At 43.9% G+C, this 23,982-nt stretch overlaps 1 protein-coding gene and 1 long non-coding RNA gene across 4 annotated transcripts in view; one reads left to right on the top strand and one right to left on the bottom strand.

Annotated features, from left to right (window-relative positions):
• The window catches only part of LOC105513154, a 44,631-nt gene that overhangs the window by 3,350 nt on the left and 17,299 nt on the right, over window positions 1-23,982 (bottom strand). The window lies entirely within an intron of this gene.
• CHRNA1 (cholinergic receptor, nicotinic, alpha 1 (muscle)) lies at window positions 6,900-23,778 on the top strand. 3 transcript variants are annotated; one of them, XM_011943987.1, is made up of 9 exons: window positions 6,900-7,016; window positions 11,737-11,882; window positions 11,995-12,039; window positions 13,697-13,806; window positions 16,543-16,738; window positions 17,217-17,454; window positions 20,819-21,042; window positions 22,549-22,788; window positions 23,113-23,778. In XM_011943987.1, the coding sequence occupies exons 1-9, from the start codon at window positions 6,974-6,976 to the stop codon at window positions 23,242-23,244; spliced, it is 1,374 nt and encodes a 457-aa protein (XP_011799377.1). In that variant the 5' UTR covers window positions 6,900-6,973; the 3' UTR covers window positions 23,245-23,778. The 3 variants fall into 3 exon arrangements, with proteins under 3 accessions (XP_011799377.1, XP_011799378.1, XP_011799380.1); XM_011943988.1 differs by lacking the exon at window positions 22,549-22,788 and having other exon boundaries at window positions 23,113-23,771; XM_011943990.1 differs by lacking the exon at window positions 13,697-13,806 and having other exon boundaries at window positions 6,962-7,016; window positions 16,679-16,738; window positions 23,113-23,771.

Here is a 23,982-nt window from a genome sequence, read left to right as displayed (position 1 = left end):
AGAGAGCCTCTAGCGCTCAGCCGCCACTTTAATAACCATTTGTTGCCACCTGCTGGCCACTGGACCAAGGTACTCCATGCTGGAAACAGGAGTTTGGCTAAGCGTTAGCCAGGCCCCAGGGAGCTGCACCCAAATGTAGACAGACATTTTATTTTATCCCCAAATGACATTATCTAGTGTCATCTTCTACCCTATTCATTGAATTAAGCTTTACATCCATTCATTCCCTCATCAGTAGTTATTTACTGACTGCCTACTATATGACAAGCTGTCAGCCAAGAGCTAAGGATACAGCGGTGAGCAGAAACAGGTGCCATCTCTGCACTCACTGGGTTGCAATCTAGTGGGAGAAACAGATGTTAATCAGATAATCACACAAATAAATGTAACATATGCACCCGTGACAGGTATAATAGAAAAATATAACTGTGAGAAGAGCAGGTCTAAGTGACTTTGGTTGATTCTAAAATGGAGATTTAGCTATTTGATGATATGCATTAAAATTATTTAACATGTTTTCATTTTCTGACCCAGCACTTCTACTCTACAGCTCATCCTAAGGCAATAGTTAGAAAATTGGGCTGATTTATATGTATAAGGATGTCCACTGCATGATTATTTATAAAAGCAAAAATTAAAAATAAAAAATGAAAACGTCCAATAAGAAATTGGTTAAACAAATTATGATACATTCAAAAAACAGAACATTCTCAGGCATTAAAAATGAAAATGGGCAGGGCACAGTGGCTTGCGCCTGTAATCTCAGCACTTTGGGAGGCTGAGGTGGACAGATCACCTGAGGTTAGGAGTTCGAGACCAGTCTGGCCAACATGGTGAAACCTCATCTTTACTGAAAATACAAAAAATTAGCCAGGCATGGTGGCTCATGCTTGTAATCCCAGCTAGTCGGGAGGGTGAGGCAGGAGAATCGCTTGAGCCTGGGAGGCAGAGGTTGCAGTGAGCTGAGATCACACCACTGCACTCCAACCTGGGTGACAGAGCAAGACCCTGCCTCAATTTAAAAAAAAGAAAAGAAAAGCATATATAGTAAATCCCATTTGAAACTGTTTTTTTTTTCAAGACAGAGTCTCACTCTGTTACCCAGGCTGGAATGCACTGGTGCTATCACAGTTCACTGTAACTTCCAACTCCTGGCCTTAAGTGATCCTTCTTCCTCGGCCTCCCAAAGCACCGGGATTATAGATAGGTATGAGCCACTGGGCCCAGCCCTCTCTGGAACATTTGTAATGTTGTTGATTGGATCAAAACATTATATATTTATTATTGTTGAATATTATTGTTAGCTCATTACGTTCATCATGCAAATATGCTGTATGCTGTTATTTTTTCTACTCAGAAAAAGGCACAAAACAACAACAACAAAATTATTTTCACTCTGCTCCCACCTGCTCCCAACTAATTTCTTTGTTACCTTTTGCAGTAAAACCTCCAATTTTGTCCCCTTAAGCCTATTTCAGTCAGATTTCGTACACATGAGGTTGCCGGTGGCCTCCATAGTGCTAAGCCCCATAGCCATTTCTGCCCTCATCTCATGGGCTCACCCCCACCCCCACCTCCTGCACTGGCCTTCACCAGGCTTCCAGAACTCTACCCTCTTGTGGACTTCCTCCTGCCTCACTGTGTCCTCCTTCTCAGTCTTCTTTGCTGCACTCTCCTCTTCTTCTCAACTTTTTTTTTTTTTTTTAATGACACAGAGTCTCACTCTGTTGCTCAGGCTGGAGTGCAGTGGTGTGATCATGCCTCACTGTAGCTTCAACCTCTTGAGCTCAAGGGCTCCTCCCACCTCAGCCTCTCAAGTAGCTGGGACCACAGGCACACACCACAGTGCCCGACTAATTTTTTTATTATTTTTCATAGAGATGAAGTCTCACTATGTTGCCCAGGTTGGTCTCAAAATCCTGGCCTCAAGTGATCCTCCTGCCTCAGCCTCCCAAGTTATTACCAATTGTTTTTTTTGTTTTTTTTTTCAGATGGCATCTCACTCTGTTGCCCAGGCTGGAATGCAATGGTATGATTTTGGCTCACTGCAACCTCCACCTGCTGGGTTCAAGCGATTCTCCTGCCTCAGCCTCCCGAGTAGCTGGGATTACAGGTGCCCACCGTCATGCCTGGCTAACTTTTGTATTTTTGTAGAGACGGGGTTTCACCATGTTGACCAGGCTGGTCTTGAACTCCTGACATCAGGTGATCCGCCCACCTCGGCCTCCCAAAGTGCTGGGATTACAGGCGTGAGCCACCACGCCCGTCCTCCAACTTTTTAATGTTAGTTTTCTTCTCTTCTCTGCCTATACTGATTCCTTTGACCTTATCCTGTGGTGGCTTTAAGCAACATCTACTCTAGATCTCCCAAACTACTGACTCAGAAATCCAACTGCCTGTTCATATTTCTAATGGGCACCTCCAATTGATCACATCCCAGGCAGAACCCTTGAATTTCCCCCCCTTTAAACCTGCTCATCCACGGTCTTCCTAAATCCACTTGTTGGCATTTAAATCCTTCCTTATGCTCAAGCCAAAACCCTGCAAATCATCTTAAACGCCTGCCTTTTTCTTGCATCCTAGATCAAATCCTTCAGGAAATCCCATTAACCCTCATGTCAAAATACATTTCCCAAATCTAACGACTTCTTACCACCTTCACTGCAACCACTCTGGTCCAGTTCATCACCATCGACCTCAGGGATTACTGCAGTAGTAGCTCCTAATTTACACCTCGACAGCCTGGTGTCCTTAAAGCAGCCAGAGTCGACCTTTGACAGCATATGTCAGATAGTGTCACCCCTCGGCTCAAAACGCTGCAGAGGCTCCTCATCTCACAGAGAACGAAAGTCGAGGATGCATGTTGCGTCCCCCTTCCCTGGGATGCTCCCTGACCTCATCTCCTAGCAGTTTCCCCACTCTCGCCCTGCTCCAGCCTGCTAGCTTCCTGGCTATGCCCAAGCACACCAGTCCCATTCCCCTCAGGGACTGTGTTGCTGCTCACTCTGCCTGCAATGCTCCCGCCACAGATACCTGTCTGCATTTCCTTCAAATGCCACCTCCTCAGTGAAGCCCACCCTACCTGCTGTGTTTAAAATTGCAATCCCCTTCCAGCTGTCCTGGTCCCCTTTTATCCTGCTCTGCTTTTTCTTTTTCCTATAGCATTTTTTTACCCAATGACACATTAAACAATTTACTTACTAGTTATAACAATTTACTTATATAAATTACATATATGTTATTTATATAACATATAAGAAAAAGTTATATAAAGATATATATTTATATATAAATAAAAATGATATATACATATTTTTACAATTTATATATTAGATATGCATACATATTATTACATAATATATAAATATATACATAAATATATAAACATATATTACATAATATATGTAAGCATAATATATGTAAACATATGTGATATATAATATATAACCATATATTATATAACGTGATATATAAAATTGTTTAAAGGATATATATCTTATTTGTATATTATATATATATTTTTTAATTTTCCATCTCCTCCAATTAGAATGCGTTTTTCCTGAGCACCAGGAATCTTTGTCTGCTGGGTTTACTGATGTATTCCAAATGCCTAGAACACTGCTTGGCACATAGCAAAACCCAGTGAAAAACTTTTTGGTGAATGAATGAATGGAATGCATGGAAAATGGGTCTGAACAGACACAAACTAAAACATTAAAAGAAATATTCTGGGTAGAAGGAGAGCAGGTCTTTTCATTCATCTGTTCTCTAATTTCTCTATAATAAATTCAAATTACTTGAATAATAAACTTTTAAATAAAAAATAGGTTTCTCCTGAGGATAATATTAATAGCAGTTTTAGTCATTTTTTTTAGTCTACGGTTTCAACTGTTCACCTTTAGAAGAAATTTGGTAAGATGGTGGCAATGAGGGGGGAAGCCTCCAATGATATCACTGTGAAGACCCCATGCCAGGCAGTGGGAGAAATTCTGTCTTGAGTTGAGGTTCCCCCTGGCCCTGTAGGGAGTTGACTTGAGAGGTGGCAGATTGGGGAGAAGAGACGGAGAAGGAGAGGAAGCTAATACAGGGAGGGTTATTGAGGCATTTCTGTCATGGGCAACAGGGACTCACTCCCACAGAGAGACGTCGTAGGGCATGCTTGGGGGTGACCCAGTCCAAGGGGTGAGGGAGAGGGGATAGTTATACTCCAACATTGGTTGAGGCCTGTTTCTGTAGGCAGTAACGCTTCTGCATCTCAGGCTTGTTTCATGTGTTCCCATCGCCAAAAAGAAAAAAAGAAAAAAAAAAAATCCCTCAGTTACAGGGTTGCAGGCATTGGCAGTAAGCAGAAAGCCAGCGGCACCTGGGTGGGCACAGAAAAGTTCTCAACAGATTCCTCAGTTCGACCCAGTTCTGCTCTGCAGGTGGGACTGCCGTGTCCGTTGCTGTCTGAGGTTCCTGGCTATGCCCCTGGGAGGTTCTTCCTTGCCCACTTTCCCTCACTGCCGCATTTGAAGGAGGGGATGGAGAGAGCACCCTTTTTGGAAGACTGTGCAGATCTTGGAGCCTGCTTTTGGGGTGTGTGTGTTTGGGAACTCAAGGACTGCTTTAAACCTTGAACAACCAAAACTTTTGTAGCCTGGGTTAGTAAACTCTTCGGCAATATAATTCCTTCAAATACTGAGTAAGCTTCTGCAATATTTGTTTCCAACATTCCCACGTGCCTATATACACACATGGGCTTCTTTCCTGGACACACCTTTCCAATCTGATGTATTTCTTTGCGTCCTAACCACTATACCTCTCTCCTTCAACTTAATAGCAGCCATCGTGAAGCCATCTGAAAAAAATAAGCTTGGCTATGAAGAAAGCATCCCTAAAGTGATCTTTGCTGTTGTGATGAAGCTGCCTGTTTAAAGAGAAGTCTTAAATGGCTTTGTTTGCTCAAAGCCTTTATTCCATGTTTTCACTTCCTCTCTGAAGTTCAAAACAGAAGACTCCACATTTCTGGACTCATTCTATTTCTTTTCATTTCTCCTCTTGAACCAGCACATTTTTGCCTCAGCTCAGCTCTTCCTTGTACTGACTTGCTAAACAAAGCCAGAAAGAGCTATCGTGCACTAACTTTGAGTTTACCAACCTCTTCTCCGGGAGCTACAGGCTCAGTAGACACGTTGTTCACCAAGTAATTGAGGACAACAGTTTATGAAATTATTTGGTACTATATAACATGGGTCTTCATCTTTTCAGCCTCCAATATCAATTTTCTTGCCTTCTGCTGCAGTGCTACATATTTTAGGATTTATTTTTAACCTCAGGATACTAGTGCAAAGGGCTAAACATTTTATTAATTATGGAACACTAGCTGCTGTACAAATAAACCCAAGGATTTTGATGGTTCAACACAATACATGTTTTGTTTCCACTGAAATAGTGCTGGGTGGTGACCAGGTGGGTAGGGGGTCCCCCTCCATGCAGTCGTTCAAGGATTCAGAATATCAAAAGCAACATACACCTTCAGAACATGGTTTCTAATGTTGCCCTGGGGACCATGTCCGTTCTAGCCGGTCAGAAAGCTAGAAGGGCAGGGCTGAGAGTGAGTCTGAGAACATTTTTCCACTCATGCCACTGGCCAGAGGTCAGTCTCATGGCTCCATTTACATGGAAGGGGCTGGTCGGAGGGTGGGGGTTGTATTTCTCCCACAGGGCTATTCCATGGAAGGGAGAGAACTAAATTTGTTTTAGCAAACAGTTAACTAATCTCCCACAGTTTAAACAAAAAATATAAATAGTATGAGCTTGCAGCTCTCTCCTCTACCCTCCGAGCCCCTTCTCTAATGATTTGTTTGGACCCACTGGAATGAGAGGATCTGTTAGGATGTTGTCGTGGGCTTGAGGTGAGAGGTCCTTTCTCACCTAGTTCCATGTGGGAAGGAGGCCTGGAAGGACAGGCAGGATACTTTTAAATAACTGTCTCCTTCTGTGAACCCACCTCACGCCCTGCAAAGAAGCACAGCTCGGGTAACAATACTTCTCAGACTGAGAAATTACTAACTGCTGGTTTTTAGGATGTTTTTCAAGCAAGAGAATTGAAAAGCTGAACCACTCTGCTCTTTGCTTCTCTGAGTGAGAGAGTGGGCAGAGGAATGGATGGAAGGAGGCAGGGACCCAGAACAACTGCTGATGCGGTGGGACATTTTTTCCCGATAATTACTCTTCACTTGAATCACAGTGCACTGGACGTGGGCAATTTGCTCCAGCTAATGGTTCGTGTGGGATAAGTATTGCCTGATACAGAGGCAGGGGTTGGAACAGCCACTCTGGGGGCCAGTAAAGTCAGTTTTATGGAAGAAGCTGTCTTTGTTAAAAACCAAACCCAATCAACATGGGGGCTCTCCAGCAGCAGACTCAACACCAGCTACACTCTTCTGAAATCCAGGCAGTCACAAAAGCCCCCGGCACCCTCAGCCTAACACTGAAGCAGAGGAAATGAAACTGAAGCCATGTTTGCAGAATGTGGATTTTTGTGGTTTAGGACAAACAGCTGACTATCTACTCAGACCAAATGTCCCTAATCAAATCGACCCACAGAGATGAGGTTCTGATTTACACAAAAGGGAGGCGGTTTGCTCACCATTCAAAATAATTCCTTCCTTTCTATACATTTTTTTTTTTTCATTAAGATCTGACTCCTGGTGCATTTAAAATATAACGCAGTTCATGCTCAGCTTGTCAAGGGTAAGCAATTGTGTAAAGCGAGGCACATTTGTAGTGGTGTACAGTGCCAGTAACTCCCTGGGCTCCAGGGCTGAGGGCAGCCCAGCTGTCGCTCCCGCAAACAGGTGGTGTAAAACAATAGCTCTAGTGAGCCGGCTTGCTTTCCAAACCCTCCAGCAGCCAAGCACCCAGTCACAGTGCCAGTGAGAAGTACAGGCCACCACTCTGCCCTAGTCCACACCAGCTCTGGTGGCCCATGGAGCCCTGGCCTCTCCTCCTGCTCTTTAGCCTTTGCTCAGGTAAGTGCTGGGGTCAGGGGATGGGGGAGGGCTCTCCTTTGAGGCTAAAGTCCTGGAGGCCCCCAAATCAAAGTCTTGCTTCTTTGATGAGACCACAAAACGGCAGATCCTCTCCAACCAGAGGCTGCTCTGTCAATTTCTTCCTGATGTTAGCTTGATTGGGTTTTTGGATAAAGATTTTTAGTTTGCGTTATCTAATTAAAATAGAAACTGCCTGATCAAAGACTTCAAGGTACACACGCACGGCTCTCCCTCCATCACGCCTGGCAGCCAACTCATCCCTCTGAACACTCTGCACCACTTGTAGGACCTGGACCACTTGTGGACCATGGTAGTGTCCTGGGGTTCATATTTAAACAACCACAGAGACTTAGAACAGTGCCTTATAATCACAAACAATGGAATTAACAAGTCCTTTTACTGCCCCAGGAGAATTCTAATAATAAAGAGGACTGACTGACAGCTACATGTGCTGGAGATAGAAACCAGTTAATAATCATAACTAAACTCTCTCCACAGAGACAGAAGTTATTTTGTAATTTTTTTGAATTTGTGAAGTAAAAAAGAAATTCCATATGAATGCATTCCTATCTACTTTTTTTTTTAAAGGATGTTATATATATAGGTTTGGGTTTGAATTGAAACTATAAAACCTTGCACAGCATTTGACCTGCATTCTACTCTGGAATGTGTCCTAACACAACAGCTGAAACACCATCCTGAATCCCAGACTTCCGCTAGAGGGAAACAGGAGATGTTTGCTGATTGCTTCACATAAAAGTTTACTGGTGATATCATCCCAAATGAGAAACAAGGTGGCTGACATCCTGTGATTTTTCATTTCCAATATTGCTCTGAAAAACACAGGCCTTTTGGGCAAGAGGCAAAAAGCTTTATTATTAATTTTTTTCAATAGCAGAGTTGAGTGAAAGAGCCTAAACTCAGATAAATTATATCCTGTGGGATTTGGACTCTGTCCAATCAAAGCTGACTTGGTGTGTGTGTGTGTGCAAAACGACACTCACTGAAAAATTCTTAAATGATATGCTTTAATGTAAAAATCCTTAATAGAGCTCTTAGGATTTTGGTTATTGCTAACCAAAAATGCATGATTAGCTATTAAAGAAGTTGTGATATGTATTTAGGGCAAATCTCGAGTTTGCTGGCATTGATTTCCATGGGTGTTTTATAGAAATTTAGAGCTAGATCAGGCAGTCCAACATCCTCAATTTTTTATTACAAGGAAGCTAAAGCTGACCTGCCCAAGGTCACTTAATTTATACATTTTGGAATGTGGTCAGTTGGAGACTCGGTTTATTACATTCAGTCAGAAAACACAGCCTGAACTAGCCAAAGGTAGCAAGAGATACAGGATCAGGTTAAGATAATAATGATCTAAGATAATAATGATCTAAGAAAATAATGATCTAATAAGGACTACTAACAGTTCAGACTTTGTTTTGACCAGCCCGGGGAGCTATTTCCTACAGACAAATACAAATGGAACCAGTGTGGTACAAAAGGAACACTTTGAAATTGTGGTTGAGTTTCCCTTCTTAGAGTCAGTCCTTTGTGGACAAAATTGTCGTTTATATCAGGGACTCTTTCACTGTGTTAGCTTAACACAGCATGATCTCTGTTCTATTTATACAGTACTTTTCACTTCAACTTTTTCTTCTCTTTGTCTCTGGAATCCCAAGCACTTCATTGCCATCTTTCTTATGGCATATCACTTTCCAACTTGTTCACAGTTATTTATGTAAATGACAAATGTCAATCTCCATGAGGGTAGGAAAAAGGATTCACTTTTGAATATCTCAAAGCTCCCAGAACAATGCTTTGCTTACAGTAAATGCTCAATAAATAGTTCATGAATAAATTAATGTTACCATCATCTGAATAAAGATTACAAATATATTCTTGCTAAAAAGGGAGATTTGACATTATTTAATATTTTATCTGCATATTTGTTTATTTATGCCCTACCTTTTTACAAAAGTATTTACTGTGATTCACTGAATCCGTGAAGAACTAATCCAACTCTCCAGGCCATATTGGAGTTGGGAAGAGAATCATAGAGTTCTGACTTTGAGTCCTGTGAGTTTTCTATCACTCTACCCTGCTTTGGGGAGGAAAAAAGAAAAGAATACCAGTGAACTGATCTAAGAAATGAAGCCCTCTTTCCTTACAAATTCCTTATGGAAGGAACAGGCACCTTGTTATTGGCTAGAGTGGGAGAGGAGGAGGTGACTGTCGCTGAAATGCTGATTATGCCTGCTTCTGTCATCCTCCCCTTCCTCTTAGTGGGCCATAGGGTTGCTCTGTGTAGTCCTCCTGCTACATAATGCTGACCATCTGCTCTGTCCTCTGCTTTCTAATATGTTCTTCCTGTCAAACTGGAGTGAACAGTCATTTAAAAATAACAGCCCAAGGCAAGGCCAAAGCAACAGCTTCAAATTCAGTGGCCAAGGCGCTCAGTAATCCATTCCAGTCTGCAACCCCACCGTGGGAGGGATGAGGCCCAGGATAGAAAATGCATGGAGGACAGAAGGATTATCAAGTCCCAGGGGCTCAATGGGGTGGTTGCAAAGACTGGATCTTCAAACAACATATTCCCTTCAAGAGTCCTCAGATGCAGGTGGTTTTGGGGAAATGTCATGTGAAATCTCTGCATGGTTGGGCACTGAGTGCCCTTGGAACATTTTGGGTTCAGAAAATTTGTGAAACTAGCCACGTGAGGTGGCTCTTGCCTGTAATCCCAGCACTTTGGGAGGACAAGGTGGGTGGACGGCTTGAGCTCAGGAGTTTGAGACCAGCCTGAACAACGTGGCAAAACCCCGTCTCTACAAAAAATACAAAAATTAGCTGGGTGTGGTGGTGCACGCCCAGGTAATTTTTGTATTTTTTATAGAGATGGGGTCCCAGCTGCTTGGTTGGGGGAGGCTGAGGTGGGAGGATTGCTTGAGCCTGGGAGGTCGAGGCGGCAGTGAGCTGTGATTGTGCTACTGCACTGCAGCCTCAGCCATAACTTGCGGAAAGGGGAGATCTGGTTACGTGAATGAAGGCAAATGGATCATGTGTCTACTTCCTCTCCCAGCTCTGAACACACAGTCCCCAACGCACGGAAGGCTTGAGTTACAAAGATCCTTCATAAGACACTTGGGATTTGGAACACATTTTCTCCTAGGAATAGTGGCACTTGCAGTTGTGAGTTTCCAGAACAGCTCACAACACACTGTTAGTATCAAGAGTTAGTGCAGGAGCTCAGCGCAGAATGACAGGATTCTAATCCGAGCTTTGCCCTTACTGGTCACATGACCTTGGACAAGTGGTCCAACCTCCCTGAATTTCAGGTGAGGATGTCTGCCCGCCTGCTTCATCTGAGGCTGATGAAGATTGAAAAGAGCTGTAGATAGAAAAGGGGGCCGTGGGTTCTGAGAGTATTAGATGATATTGCTCTCTATCCTGAAGGAAATGTAGTAAAGATTCCTTGGAATCGCTCATATTCCAACTAGGAGCCCCAAACCCAGGTCAACAAAGCACAGTTTTCACTCTACTTTAACAGCTTAACTAGGACATGTACCTGCCAGCAGTGGTATTTTTAAAAATCGTGGTAAAATACCCATTTCATAAAATTTACCATTTTAACTACTTTAAAGTATACAATTCAGTGGCATTCAGTACATTCACATGTTATATGACCATCACCACTATCTATTTTCAGAACGTTTTCATCACCCCAAAGGGAAACATCATGCACATTAAGGAGTCTCACCCCATCCTTCTCTCCCCTCAGTCCCTGGTAACTCCTGCTCTGCTTTCTTTCTGTATGGATTTACCTATTCTGGATACTTCATGTAGATGAAATCATACAATATTTGCCCCATTATGTCTGGCTTCTTTCACTTAGCAAAATGTTTCCAAGCTCCATCCATGCTGTAGCATGTGTCAGTACATCATTCCTTTATTCCTTTTTCATGTCTGAATAATAGTTCATATGTGTACCATAATTTGTCCATCCATTTACCTGTTGATGGACACTTGAGTTGTTTTCACCCTTTGGCTATGGTAAATAATGCTGCTCTTCTTTTGGTGTGGACCCAGGAGTGGAATTGCTGGATTGTATGGTAACTGTGTTTAACTTGTTGAGGAACTGCCATTTTACATTCCCACCAGCAACATATGAGGTTCCAGTTTCTCTGCAACCTTCCCAACCCTTATTATTTTCCACTTGTTAATTATGGCCACTCTAGAGGGTTTGAACCAGCATCAATTTTGGCTGTTCATGGCATCATGAGATCTGACGCAGCCAGTCCAAGATTTCATTACACTGCTGTGAAACACTGAGATTGGCTTTTTTGTGGGCTTTTTTTCATGTGTGTGTGTGCCTGTGCCTGTGTGTATGTGTGTGTGTGTGTGTGTGTGTGTGTACCTGGCAAACTTGATTCAGCCAGGCTGTATTAAGGATTGTCACCTGTCCAAAGTACAAGTGTTGTGATTATCTGGCATACCCCACTGTCACCGAGTAAGGGACTGCACCAGCAACTGTAATTGGAAAAAAACTTAAGGCAATAACAGCTGCATTTGGGAGCCTTTCAACAAGGAGGGCTGTGTGCCTTCCATTAGAAGGAACTGAGGCTCATGCCTCAGTTCCTCATGTTCATGTGTTTGGAGGGTGGGGAGCAGAATCTGACAGTGTGGGTGTCATCTGCTGTCTCAGCTGGCCTCGTCCTGGGCTCCGAACATGAGACCCGTCTGGTGGCAAAGCTATTTAAAGACTACAGCAGCGTGGTGCGGCCAGTGGAAGACCACCACCAGGTCGTGGAGGTCACCGTGGGCCTGCAGCTGATACAGCTCATCAATGTGGTGAGACAAGAGCACTGGGGGCTGCCCACACACCCGGACCTCTCACCCCTGGGTTTCCTCCCCTAGGTTCCCTCTCTCCCCCCAAAAAATGATGCCTTATTTTTTTTTCCAGGATGAAGTAAATCAGATCGTGACAACCAATGTCCGTCTGAAACAGGTAACTTAGACAGATAATCGTATATATGTCACTTTTATTCACCTGAAATTAAACCTGGGCCCAGAGGAAATCAATCTGGGTAACAGGCATATATACCAAAATGTTGAAAGTAGATATTTTGAGATGGTGAAAGAATGGATCCTGTTTGGTTTCGGTTTTGCTTTTTTTTTTTTTTTTTTTAACTTTAGGGCTTTTTCTGTGTATATTAGTTTGCTAGGGCTGCCATAACTGGGTGGCTTAAACAACAGAAATTTATCATCTCATAGTTCTGGAAGATGGAAGTCCAAAGTCTAGGTATTGGCAGGGTTGGTCCCTTCTGAGGGCTGTGAGGAAGAATCTGTCCTAGGCCTCTCTCCTCAGCTTGTAGACGACTGTCTTCATGTTCAGATGGCATTCTTCTTGTGTATGTGATACATATACGTATGATATATATGTATATTTAAATACATATATATATCTTTAAATTCCCCCTTTCTATGAAGACACCAGTCATATTGAATGAGAGTCTATTTTAATGACTTCATTTTAACGTAATTACCTCTGTAAAGAACCTATCTCCAAATTAGGTCACATTCTGAAATACTGGGAATTAGGGCTTCAGCGTGAATTTTAGGGGGACACAACTGAACCCATAGCATTGTGCTTTCCAGCTTTGCTGCAATGGGCACATAGAGGTGGAGTACCCCTTTCCCAAAATGCTTGGGACCAGAAGTGTTTCAGATTTTGGATTTTTTTTATTTTGAAATATTTGCATATACTCACCAGTTAAACATCCCAAATCTGAAAATCTGAAATTCAAAATTCTGCAATGAACATTTCCTTGAGTGTCATGTTGGTGCTCAAAAAGTTTTGGATTTTGGAGCATTTCAGATTGCAGATTTGGGATCCTCAACCAGTATTACTTTTCTTTTGAGACAGAGTGTCACTCTGTCGCCCAGGGTGGAGTGCAATGGCACGATCTCGGCTCATTGCAACCTCTGCCTCCCAGATTCAAGCAATTCTCCTGCCTCAGCCTCCCAAGTAGATGGGATTACAGGTATCCACCACAACATCTGGCCAATTTTTGTATTTTTAGTAGAGATGAGGTTTCACCATGTTGGCCAGGCTGGTCTCGAACTCCTGACCTCAGGTGATCCACCCACCTCAGCCTCCCAAAGTGCTGGGATTACAGGCATAAGCCACCACGCCCAGCCATTACTTTTATAATGTAGAAAAATATATGGTACTTTTTAAAAATGATGCTGCCTGCTTGAGGAAAATGTTCACACTAGGATCTTTCTCCTTTCCTGGGGGTGGGCAGGGTGACATGGTAGATCTGCCACCTCCCAGCTGCGTGACTTGGGGCGTTCCTTTGTTTTCTCATCTGTAGAATGAGGTCAGTAATCACCCTCCCCTCATGGGATTGTTGTGAGGACTAAGTGAGTTAATATAGGTAAGGTGGTTGAAACAGTGTGAGCACGTCATCAGTGCTGTTTGCTGTTCTTATTTACTGAAGTGAAAGCTGAATTCTGAATCCAGCTTTTCTTACGGAAGCACAATTCCTGTCAATACTGAATTCCCATGCACATCAGGGCTCTTGATAATCTTAGATTTTAAAAATAAATCTAATAATCTCCTGTTTTTGACTTTTTAATTAGTTGTATGTCTTTGTTTCTAGCAATGGGTGGATTACAACCTAAAATGGAATCCAGACGACTATGGCGGTGTGAAAAAAATTCACATTCCTTCAGAAAAGATCTGGCGCCCAGACCTTGTTCTCTATAACAAGTGAGCAAACTGCATGGGTGGTGGAGGGTGCTCCTGGGGCAGTTGGAGTAAAGTGCCCTAATGGAAGGGCTGCATGCTTGAAATGCTTCTCACCACTGCTAATATTAAATCACCCAGGATGGTGGCTCACACCTATAAACTCAGCACTTTGGGAGGCCAAGGTGGGAGGATTGCTTGAGGCCAGGAGTTTGAGATCAGCCTGGGCAACATAGCAAGACAACGTCTCTAGAAAATTAAAAAAATAAATCACTCTAGACCAAGAGCCAAGTTGATGGGCTAGGGATGCCATACGTTGTCTCACGACTTAAAGAGAAAGGATTACTGCAGCCAAATTGAATCCAGGCTGAGCGTGGGGGACATTTGATCCCTGAGAGTCCCTGAAGCACATGTGGCAACTTTCCAAGGCACCCAAATGCCCTATCGCTGAGTTCCTTGGAATCCAGTGTCCTCCCTACCAAATATTTCTGAGCCTACTGGGGTGGTTACTCATCACATCCTGAACGCCTTCCTGACACCCACTGCTGCTGTTGGCCTGGGATGCCGTCACTGCCCGTCCACTGGGCCCCATGACAGACTGCATGTTGTGAAATTATAATATTATTCAAGACGTTCTAGTCTAATGACACGTTCATTAGCATACGCCCTTCATTTGTCAGGAAATGCTCATTTTCAAAAAGCATCGTTCCCCGGCAGGAGCATGCGACACCGGCCCGGAGGATTTATGGTCTGACATTATACAACATGTGTTGGGGGTCCACAAGCTGTGTGTCCTAGCAGACTCAGGGAAGGTGACAGGGCTAGTGGATGAAAATGATACCCTTTAAGGCAGGCCCTTTCAAGCTTCGATTTTCTGCCACATGTTGTCCAATTATACTTGGGGTTCAAGTTTGAGCCAAATTATTCGATCATTTGTGTAACCTTTTTGGACAAATGGGCTGATAAAATATCTTTCAGTTTCCCTTTCAGTAGGAATCTGAGAAGAGCAAGTAAAATCCTTTGGTTCTTTTGCCAAACTCACTCAGGAACACCCTGGTGAGGAGAGAACTCTCTTTTACTTGCTTATTGGGAGAGACTAAGACAATCCTATGACTCTACCCTTTGGGGCTGCTTTGGGTGGGTCCAATGCCACACAGTTTTCCAGGTAAAGAGCCCACTTCAGTCCCAAGGAAAAACCAATGGGAAGAAAACCTCTTGATTTATGACATGAAGGACCAACATATGCCATGATGTCCCTGAAATCCCACTGAGACAGACCCCATCCCGCCCATTCAACACCTATTCTAACACCCTGCCCTCTGCGAAATCCCTTGAACACAGACTGTTGTTTACGGAAAGAGTAAGCTGTCCACTGAATAAGGCCAGCAGAAGTGGCTTATTTGTTTTCTTAGAACCTCCCATGGTGTCTGTATTTTTAAAAATAATAAATCATTGCCGACATTTGAAAACCAAGAAATATCACATTAAAATCTGTTTTTTAGCCTCTCTAGAAAAATCCAACATTGAAACTTCCAGAATTTTTTTTGAGACAAGGTCTCTCCTCAGTTGCTCAGGCTGGAGTGTTGTGGTGTGATCATAGCTCATTGCAACCTTAAACTCTGGGGGGCTGAGGCATGAAAATGGCGGGGACCCGGGAGGTGGAGCTTGCAGTGAGCCGAGATCACGCCACTGCACTCCAGCCTGGATGACAGAGTGAGACTCTGTCTCAAAAAAAAAAAAAAAAATCTAGATTTCCAGCTTCTGAGGAAGAATCCAAATCTGGCAAGATTGGGCCTTCATTCCCACATGGGCACATCAGGGAGCACTGAAAGCTGGCACCTTCCTGACAGGAGAGAGGGGCAGTCTGTTCAGCATTGTCACCCTGCACTCATTCCTCACCTGTCTGGCCCTGGAGGTATCTGAGTTTGTGACTCCACTCCAGAGAGTTCTAAATCATTCTTTAAAAAGCAGTAGGCCAGTCAGGCACAGTGGCTCACTCCTGTAATCCTAGCACTTTCAGAGGCCAAGGCAGGCTGATCACTTGAGGTCAGGAATTCAGGGCCAGCCTGGTCAACATGGTGAAACCCAGTCTCTATTAAAAATACAAAAAATTAGCCAGGTGTGGTGGCGGGCGCCTATAATCTCAGCTACCTGGGAGGCTGAGGCAGGAGAATTGCTTGAACCTGGGAGGTGGAGGTTGCTGTGAGCCAAGATTGCACCATTGCACTCCAGCCTGGGCAACAAAGCGAGATTCTGTCTCAACAACAACAACAACAACAAAACAACAAAAGTAGTAGAAGGCCCCTTCCCTAACCTGCTTGTCACAGTAACAAGCCCCTGGAGGTGCTTTTATGTAAAATTCCTGGTTTTTTTTTACCCAACACAGTACATCAGGGAGGCAATAGATGAAGATTAACATTACGAATACTCCTGAGGGCTAGAAAAATAATCTGGGATGCAGTGGACCCACGTTACCTGTTATTTCTTTAAAACTGTGGGTTCCCACATTCTTTCCCAGATACTCAGATTCAGGGTTTACTTAGAGGGTGTGCAGGACTCTATATTTTTAACAAGCACCTCAGTGATTCTTATTATCAAATTTGGGAAACATTGCAATAGATAAGAAGTGACACTGCCCGAAAGAGAGCTTCTATAATTAGCACCTGAATAATTAACAGCTGTCTCCTGTTAACATTCCCAAGCAAAATGGAACGCTCATCTGTCACTTGGAGCCATTTTCCTCTTTTATCCCAATTGTAGTGCAGATGGTGACTTTGCTATTGTCAAGTTCACCAAAGTGCTCCTGGACCACACTGGCCACATCACATGGACACCTCCAGCCATCTTTAAAAGCTACTGTGAGATCATCGTCACCCACTTTCCCTTTGATGAACAGAACTGCAGCATGAAGCTGGGTACCTGGACCTATGACGGCTCTGTCGTGGCCATCAATCCGGTAGGTGGTGGCCACATATGATAAGGGTGGTTTCAGGAAAAGTGTGATTCGGGTCTCCAACTTTTCCTTGGAAAATCATAGGCTCTCAGTACCAGTTAGAACTTAGGAATCATCCAGGTTGATGGTTCGAGTTGTTTGGCAAGGGAGAACAAAATGGGAGCTTAAATTAATTTGTTACGCCCAGGCTCAGTCTCAAGAATTTTGATGTAATGGGCCTGGGGTGGCGGTAGGGCATCAGTATGTTTTAAAGCTCCCAGTTGACTCGAATGTGTAGCCAAAATGGAGAATGCTACTAGTCCAAACCCCCTTATGTTATAGGAAAGGAATCTAAGACCTCAAAGCAGTAGTGCCCCAGAGTCCCTCCTGGGTGTGTGACCCACAGAGCTGGAATCTGTGGCCTTGTCACTGCTGATTACAAAATGCTGCCCCTCATCAGGGTGACCCACCTGGGATTTCGAAACCTCATTTCCTTTCTCAGGAAAGCGACCAGCCAGACCTGAGCAACTTCATGGAGAGCGGAGAGTGGGTGATCAAGGAGTCCCGAGGCTGGAAGCACTGGGTGTTCTATTCCTGCTGCCCCAACACCCCCTACCTGGACATCACCTACCACTTCGTCATGCAGCGCCTGCCCCTCTACTTCATCGTCAATGTCATCATCCCCTGCCTGCTCTTCTCCTTCTTAACTGGCCTGGTATTCTACCTGCCCACAGACTCAGGTGGGTGCGGTTGCCATGACGGCTGCTGCTGACGCTGATGGGTCTCGTGCTGCTATTTTGGGGAAAGCCAGAAATAATCATGTGCTAACAAACAGGTAGATCGACCCGAACCATCATCATTAGGAGGGTGCATTTGCTGAGTGGGCGTGTGCAGTGGTGAGAGTCACTGTGAATGGAGCTCACAGCTGGGGCAGACATCCAGAGTGGCAGGGAGTTGAACATGGCCCTCAAGATGCACATTGTAGCTCAGGCTGGTTAAAGTACATTAACCACCAATACCTATATGCTGAATACCAACTGCGTGCCCAGAAATGTGCTGGGTAAGGCATGTGATCCCAGACACTTCTCATACCACTTCCACGATGAAGTCACTTTCTATATACTGACTAATCCTGGTCTTGCTCCTTTACCCACTGCTCACCACTTGAAAATTCTGCATATAGAGATATGCAGAATCTACTTCCAGATGGCAGCATCTTCACACACAAGACCTTACTTCCCATGTGGCTATTCTTTCTCACATATCAGCCTAGACAACTTACTCACCTCCTACTGAGTAATCATATCTGTGACATAATTTTATCAAACAACAACAGTCTACCAGAAAGGAGGAAAAGGTACCCATCTGCCTGCCAGCAAGTCACTATTCATAAACAATTTACGCAGACAAGTTTGGAAAAAAGAAAGATACTACAGACAGACCTCAAGCTTATGACAGGTAGCGATTTTTGTCAAAATGACTTAAAAAAACACCCACAAACTTTAAATCCAACCTGCCAACTAGGAAAAAAGATTATTCATTTACTCAATGAATACTTGTTGAACAAATATTATGTGGCAGATAGACTGTAGAGAATAAGACAGAAAGTGTCTCACCCCACAGAGTGCATGTTCCAGTGACTGCATTCGGGGTTTTGTTTTTGTTTTTGTTTTGAGACTGGGTCTCACTCTGTTGCCCAGGCTGGAGTACAGTGGCATGATCACGGCTCACTGCAGCCTCAACCTCCTAAGCCCAAGTGATCCTTTCACCTCAGCCTCCTGAGTTGCTGGGACTACAGGCGTGTGCCACCACACTTGGCTAATTTTTGTATTTTTTGTAGAAACGGCGTTGCACCATGTTGTCGAGGCCAGTCTCGAACTCCTGGGCTCAAATGATCTGCCCACCTCGGCCTCCCAAAGTGCTGGGATTACAGGTGTGAGCCACTGTGCCTGCCCTGCACTCATTTTTAAACAAATTATCGCAAACACAATTTTTTCAACTTTCTAATCAAATGCAACTTTTTACATTAAAAAAATAAATAAATAGAGATGGAGTCTTGCTATGTTGCCCAGGCTAGTCTCAAACTCCTGACCTCAAGTGATCCCCCCTTGCCTTGGCCTCCCAAGGTGTTAGGATTACAAGCATGAGCCACTGCACCAGGCCCTCAAATGAAACTTTTAAAAATAAAAACACTGGCCGGGCGCGGTGGCTCAAGCCTGTAATCCCAGCACTTTGGGAGGCTGAGACGGGCGGATCACGAGGTCAGGAGATCAAGACCATCCTGGCTAACACGGTGAAACCCCGTCTCTACTAAAAAATACAAAAATCTAGCCGGGCGAAGTGGCAGACGCCTGTAGTCCCAGCTACTCGGGAGGCTGAGGCAGGAGAATGGTGTAAACCCGGGAGGCGGAGCTTGCAGTGAGCTGAGATCTGGCCACTGCACTCCAGCCTGGGCGACAGAGCGAGACTCCGTCTCGAAAGAAGGAAAGAGAGAGAGGAAGGAAAGAAAGAGAGGGAGGAAGGAAGGAAGGAAGGAAGGAAGGCAGGCAGGCAGGCAGGCACTTAGGACAAAGATTATGCTTGATCATAAATGTTGGCTATTATTATTATAATTATTATTAATCAAGAAATTTTATACAAGCGGACAAATATTTTGTATTTGTAATTGTCTTCTTTTTCACTTGGAAAGGTTTCCCTACCCACCGGGTAGAATTGACAATTTCTTGTTTGCATCCACGCTGTATCCTATACATACATACATATTCTATACATATTCTAGAATCTGGAAGCAGCCAGTAGGGGAAAGCTTCATCATTGAAAGCAGGGTAACACAAGGGTTTCCAGCAGCACCAACAGCAAGGCCAGCCCAGAGAAAGTCCCTCCCAGAGCTTCTCTGCTGCATCTAGTAAAAGATTTTTCATTTACTCAATGAATATTTGTTCAACAAATATTCACTTGTGAGATCAAGCCTCACAAAAATACCTCAGTGCCATTCGGCCCCTGACCCTCCTGCTGCCAAGTTTGCCCAGCCAAAACCCTCCTGAGATCAAAGGGTCTGCAGAAAAAAGGTGGGGGCTGGGGAAATCCCTGCTCCATTAGTATGCAAAACAAAACAAACAAAACAAGAAATAAGTGAGAAGACAAACTTCCTCTTACATGAAAATGAGACAGTGAGTGGTGTGAAACCACTGTATCAGAAGATCACTCAGGATGCCAAGGAGAACTCCTTAGCCTTTCAGATTTTGTCCTTTTCTTGGGTTTTGGTCTTACAGCTTGCTCCCTTAATAACAGAAAGAAACGTGTACTTCCAGGCTGCCCATTCATCTGCTGGGTAATAGGTAGGCCAGGGGTGGTTCACTTTTATGAGGTTTAATGCATCCTGCTGCAGAAGGGAAATGCCACACCGAGTCCAGCTTTTCCACCCGGAACTCCTTTCAGTTTCCTGGGTTCCACCAAGGATCAGAAATCTGGAGCATGAGATGAAATATTGTTCCATTTTCTGCTTGGCAGCCTCTAATGGAAATGCTTGCCACTGGCTGCTGTCAGAAAAGTTAAGGTATGGAGGTTACACAGGAAATTCTGCAGAAAAAAATACTTTGAGATTTCCCAGCATAATGCTTTGAGAACATGTCGGTCACATTCCTCTTACCCTTGGGTTTCAGTGAATGAGTTTGCTTGGGCTGCCACACAAAACACCACAGACTGGGAGGCTTAGATAACAGAAATGTAATTTCTCACAGTTCTGGAGACTAGAATTCCAAGATCAAGGTGCCAGCAGAGTTGGTTTCTTGTGAGGCCTCTCTCCTTGGTTTGTAATGGCTGTCTTCTTCCTGTGTCCCATGGCCTTCCGTCCACGCATCTGTGTCCTAATTCCCTAATTCCTCTCCTAATAAGGACACCGGTCATACTTGATTACTCACTACCCCATATCACCTCATTTTCATTTAATTACCTCCTTAAAGTCCCTGTCTTCAAATAGAGTCACACTCTGAGGTCCCAGGACTCAGGACTTCCACATAGAAATGGTGGGGTGGGAGGAACACTGCAGCCCAACCCAGAGAGGTGGTTGTGGGAGTTTTGTTTTTTTTTTTTTTGTCTTTCCAGGGGAGAAGATGACTCTGAGCATCTCTGTCTTACTGTCTTTGACTGTGTTCCTTCTGGTCATCGTGGAGCTGATCCCCTCCACGTCCAGTGCTGTACCCTTGATTGGAAAATACATGCTGTTCACCATGGTGTTTGTCATTGCCTCCATCATCATCACCGTCATCGTCATCAACACACACCACCGCTCACCCAGCACCCATGTCATGCCCGACTGGGTGCGGAAGGTGAGTGGGGAGGCCCTTGCAGACTCCACGCGGGGGCACATCTACAGGCCTCCCCTTCAAGGAACCAATGGGTTTCTAGCTAATACTTTAGCTAATACTTGGGGCTATTTAGGAACTGAGTTCTTTTTTTTTTTTTTTTTTTTTGAGACAGAGTCTCGCTCTGTCACCCAGGCTGGAGTGCAGTGGCACAATCTCGGCTCACTGCAAGCTCCGCCTCCCGGGTTCACACCATTCTCCTGCCTCAGCCTCCCGAGTAGCTGGGACTACAGGCGTTCGCCACTGGGCCTGGCTAATTTTTGTATTTTTAGTAGAGATGGGGTTTCACCGTGCTGGCCAGGATGGTCTCGATCTCCTGACCTTGTGATCTGCCCACCTCGGCCTCCCGAAGTGCTGGGATTACAGGCGTGAGCCACCGCGCCCAGCCGAAAGTGAGTTCTTTCTGGGCTTTAGAATTTTTGGAAGGAACTTTCTTTGGCCTCTTTTTAGGAATAAATAACTACTGTAGCCTTCCCAGAGAGAAAAGAAAAACAGAATTAACAAAGCTCATTTCAAATTCAAGTTTAAAGAATGTCTTTAATTAGAGAAGATCAACAAACGGCTCTTTTTATTGAAATGCCGTGAAATTCTCGAGGTTTCTCTTGTATGTTTTCCAATTTGTGAACAGACTGGCTGATTTTTTGCTGGTGAAATCATCTGTTGAGAATTGAATGAGGGCTAGAGATGGGGAGGTTCCTGATAAAAGAGGGTCAAAAGGTGACTTTTAGTGAAGGACTTGCTCTCAAATATTTATGTTACTGAATTTAAAAATTTAACATTTCAAATATGTCTTTCTTTGACAAAACTTAACAGAGACACTGAAGTCCAGGATCTTTTGTGCAGAATGTAAAATATTTGTCAGGAATTGACAAAAGAAGCTACTGCTTAAAGTCCAGGATGTTTTGTGCTGAATGTAAAATATTTGTCAGGAATTGACAAAAGAAGCTACTGCTCACAATGTACTCTTTTAAGAGGAGAGTAAGAGTCCCTGTTTCTGTAAAGGCTGTTAGATGGCTCCTGGCAATACCTGTATTGCAGTTTCTTCAGGAACAGGAAACAGAAGAAAACAGTCTAGCCGTTTTGTGGGATATATTTGAAGTGGAGGGGCCCCTTCTTTAACCATTTGATCCAGGTGACACATTGCTAAGGCAGTTTCCATACCTGAAGGGGATCCTGAAGCTTTTAAACTCATTGGTGGCCCCAGGTCGATGACTGCACATGGGCTCCCTCCGGTGGCGAACTTCTCACATTACAGAATCATCACTGTTAACCATAGCCATTTCACAGGAACCTGGATACAGAGGGATCTTTGAAAAAATCTAGTATAGTTCTTTTGTTTTAAGGACAAGAAGACTGAAGCCCAGAAAAACTGAATGACCTGCCCCAAATCACATTGATAGTTCAAAGACAGAGTTTTATGCTTTCCTCGTGGACAATAATTCTCATGCATGGATTTCTTTTCTATATTAGGTTTTTATCGACACTATCCCAAATATCATGTTTTTCTCCACAATGAAAAGACCGTCTAGAGAAAAGCAAGACAAAAAGATTTTTACAGAAGACATTGATATCTCCGACATTTCTGGAAAGCCAGGGCCTCCACCCATGGGCTTCCACTCTCCCCTGATCAAACACCCCGAGGTGAAAAGTGCCATCGAGGGCATCAAGTACATCGCAGAGACCATGAAGTCAGACCAGGAGTCTAACAATGTAAGCTTTGTGGCTTGAAATCCATGCCTCTGGGTTTAAATGGCCAAATGCATAAGCACAGATGGTGAGTTTGACTTGACAAGTAGGTGGCGTACAACAGGCAGCTACTGACCTGAGATGAACCCTGGTGACCACCTCTAGACCACCTTAGTAAGTTATCACTTTGTAAATAATCTATTCAAAAAATAAAGATAATGTCAGCCAAGGGATGGCAGGACTTAGAGATCTACAAATTAAAGGGCCCATAGATGATGCAAAGCACAAACGTTGTGAGTCCAGAAACCACCTGAGGGAGACTCTGTCTAATATTTTCCTCTCTCCCAGGCGGCGGAGGAGTGGAAGTACGTTGCAATGGTGATGGACCACATTCTCCTCGGAGTCTTCATGCTCGTCTGCATCATCGGAACTCTAGCCGTGTTTGCAGGTCGACTCATTGAATTAAATCAGCAAGGATGAGCAGAAAGTGAGCTGAGCCTAGCTCTGCCCCAGAACCTACCAGAGCAAAGAAGGGCAGGAGAGGAAGATTTGTCTGCTTGCTACACTTGCACTTATCAAACGTGTAATCTTCTGTACTTATTATCGATAAGATTTACCTTTATGTAAGTTTATAGCCTTGAAGTGTTTTCACATTGCTTCTCCCTTTAGTTCTGCTGTCTCCCTGAAGAGCGAACCCTCTTTAGTAAATGAAACTAATCACTAAAAAAAGTGTTCATTTCCAGTGTCTGGAAGAGTCTTTCCCAGGATAACCGAGGTTTTCTGTTGCATTGTCATTGCTGTTATATTTACGTGTTTACTTATTTTGTCTAACCACGAGACCACTAGGGAGTTGCTGATGTTCTTTTATAAATGTAGTGTATCCTTTGCTTAACAGTCAGTTTTGTACCTACTAAGAAAACTCCATCTACCAGTCCTAAAGAGATAAGGCATTTGATTCAGAGAGAGAGGAAGCAGTAGAAATGAAATAAACTAAAATGCAAACTGCATCAAAAATCCATGGGTTTTTTTGTTTGTTTGATTGTTTTTTGAGACAGGGTCTTACTCCTATCACCCAGCCTAGAGTGCAGTGGCCCCATCTCATCTCACTGCAGCCTCCACTTGCCAGACTCAGGTGATTCTACAGGTGCACATCACCACACCCAACTAACTTTTGTATTTTTTGCAGAGACAGGGTTTTGCCATGTTGCCTAGGCTGCT

This window comes from Colobus angolensis, unplaced genomic scaffold (assembly GCF_000951035.1).
Source record: "Colobus angolensis palliatus isolate OR3802 unplaced genomic scaffold, Cang.pa_1.0 Scaffold224, whole genome shotgun sequence".
Classification (NCBI taxonomy): Eukaryota; Metazoa; Chordata; class Mammalia; order Primates; family Cercopithecidae; genus Colobus; species Colobus angolensis.
Note: the sequence above shows the minus strand (reverse complement) of the source record. Positions and strands in the feature narration are given on the sequence as shown.

Coding starts and splice junctions, on each gene's coding strand:
- CHRNA1 (XM_011943987.1), top strand. CDS start 6,974: ATGGAGCCCTGGCCTCTCCTCCTGCTCTTTAGCCTTTGCTCAG. Junction 21,043..22,548: donor TGCCCGACTGGGTGCGGAAG/GTGAGTGGGGAG, acceptor TTTCTATATTAG/GTTTTTATCGACACTATCCC. Junction 22,789..23,112: donor CAGACCAGGAGTCTAACAAT/GTAAGCTTTGTG, acceptor CCTCTCTCCCAG/GCGGCGGAGGAGTGGAAGTA.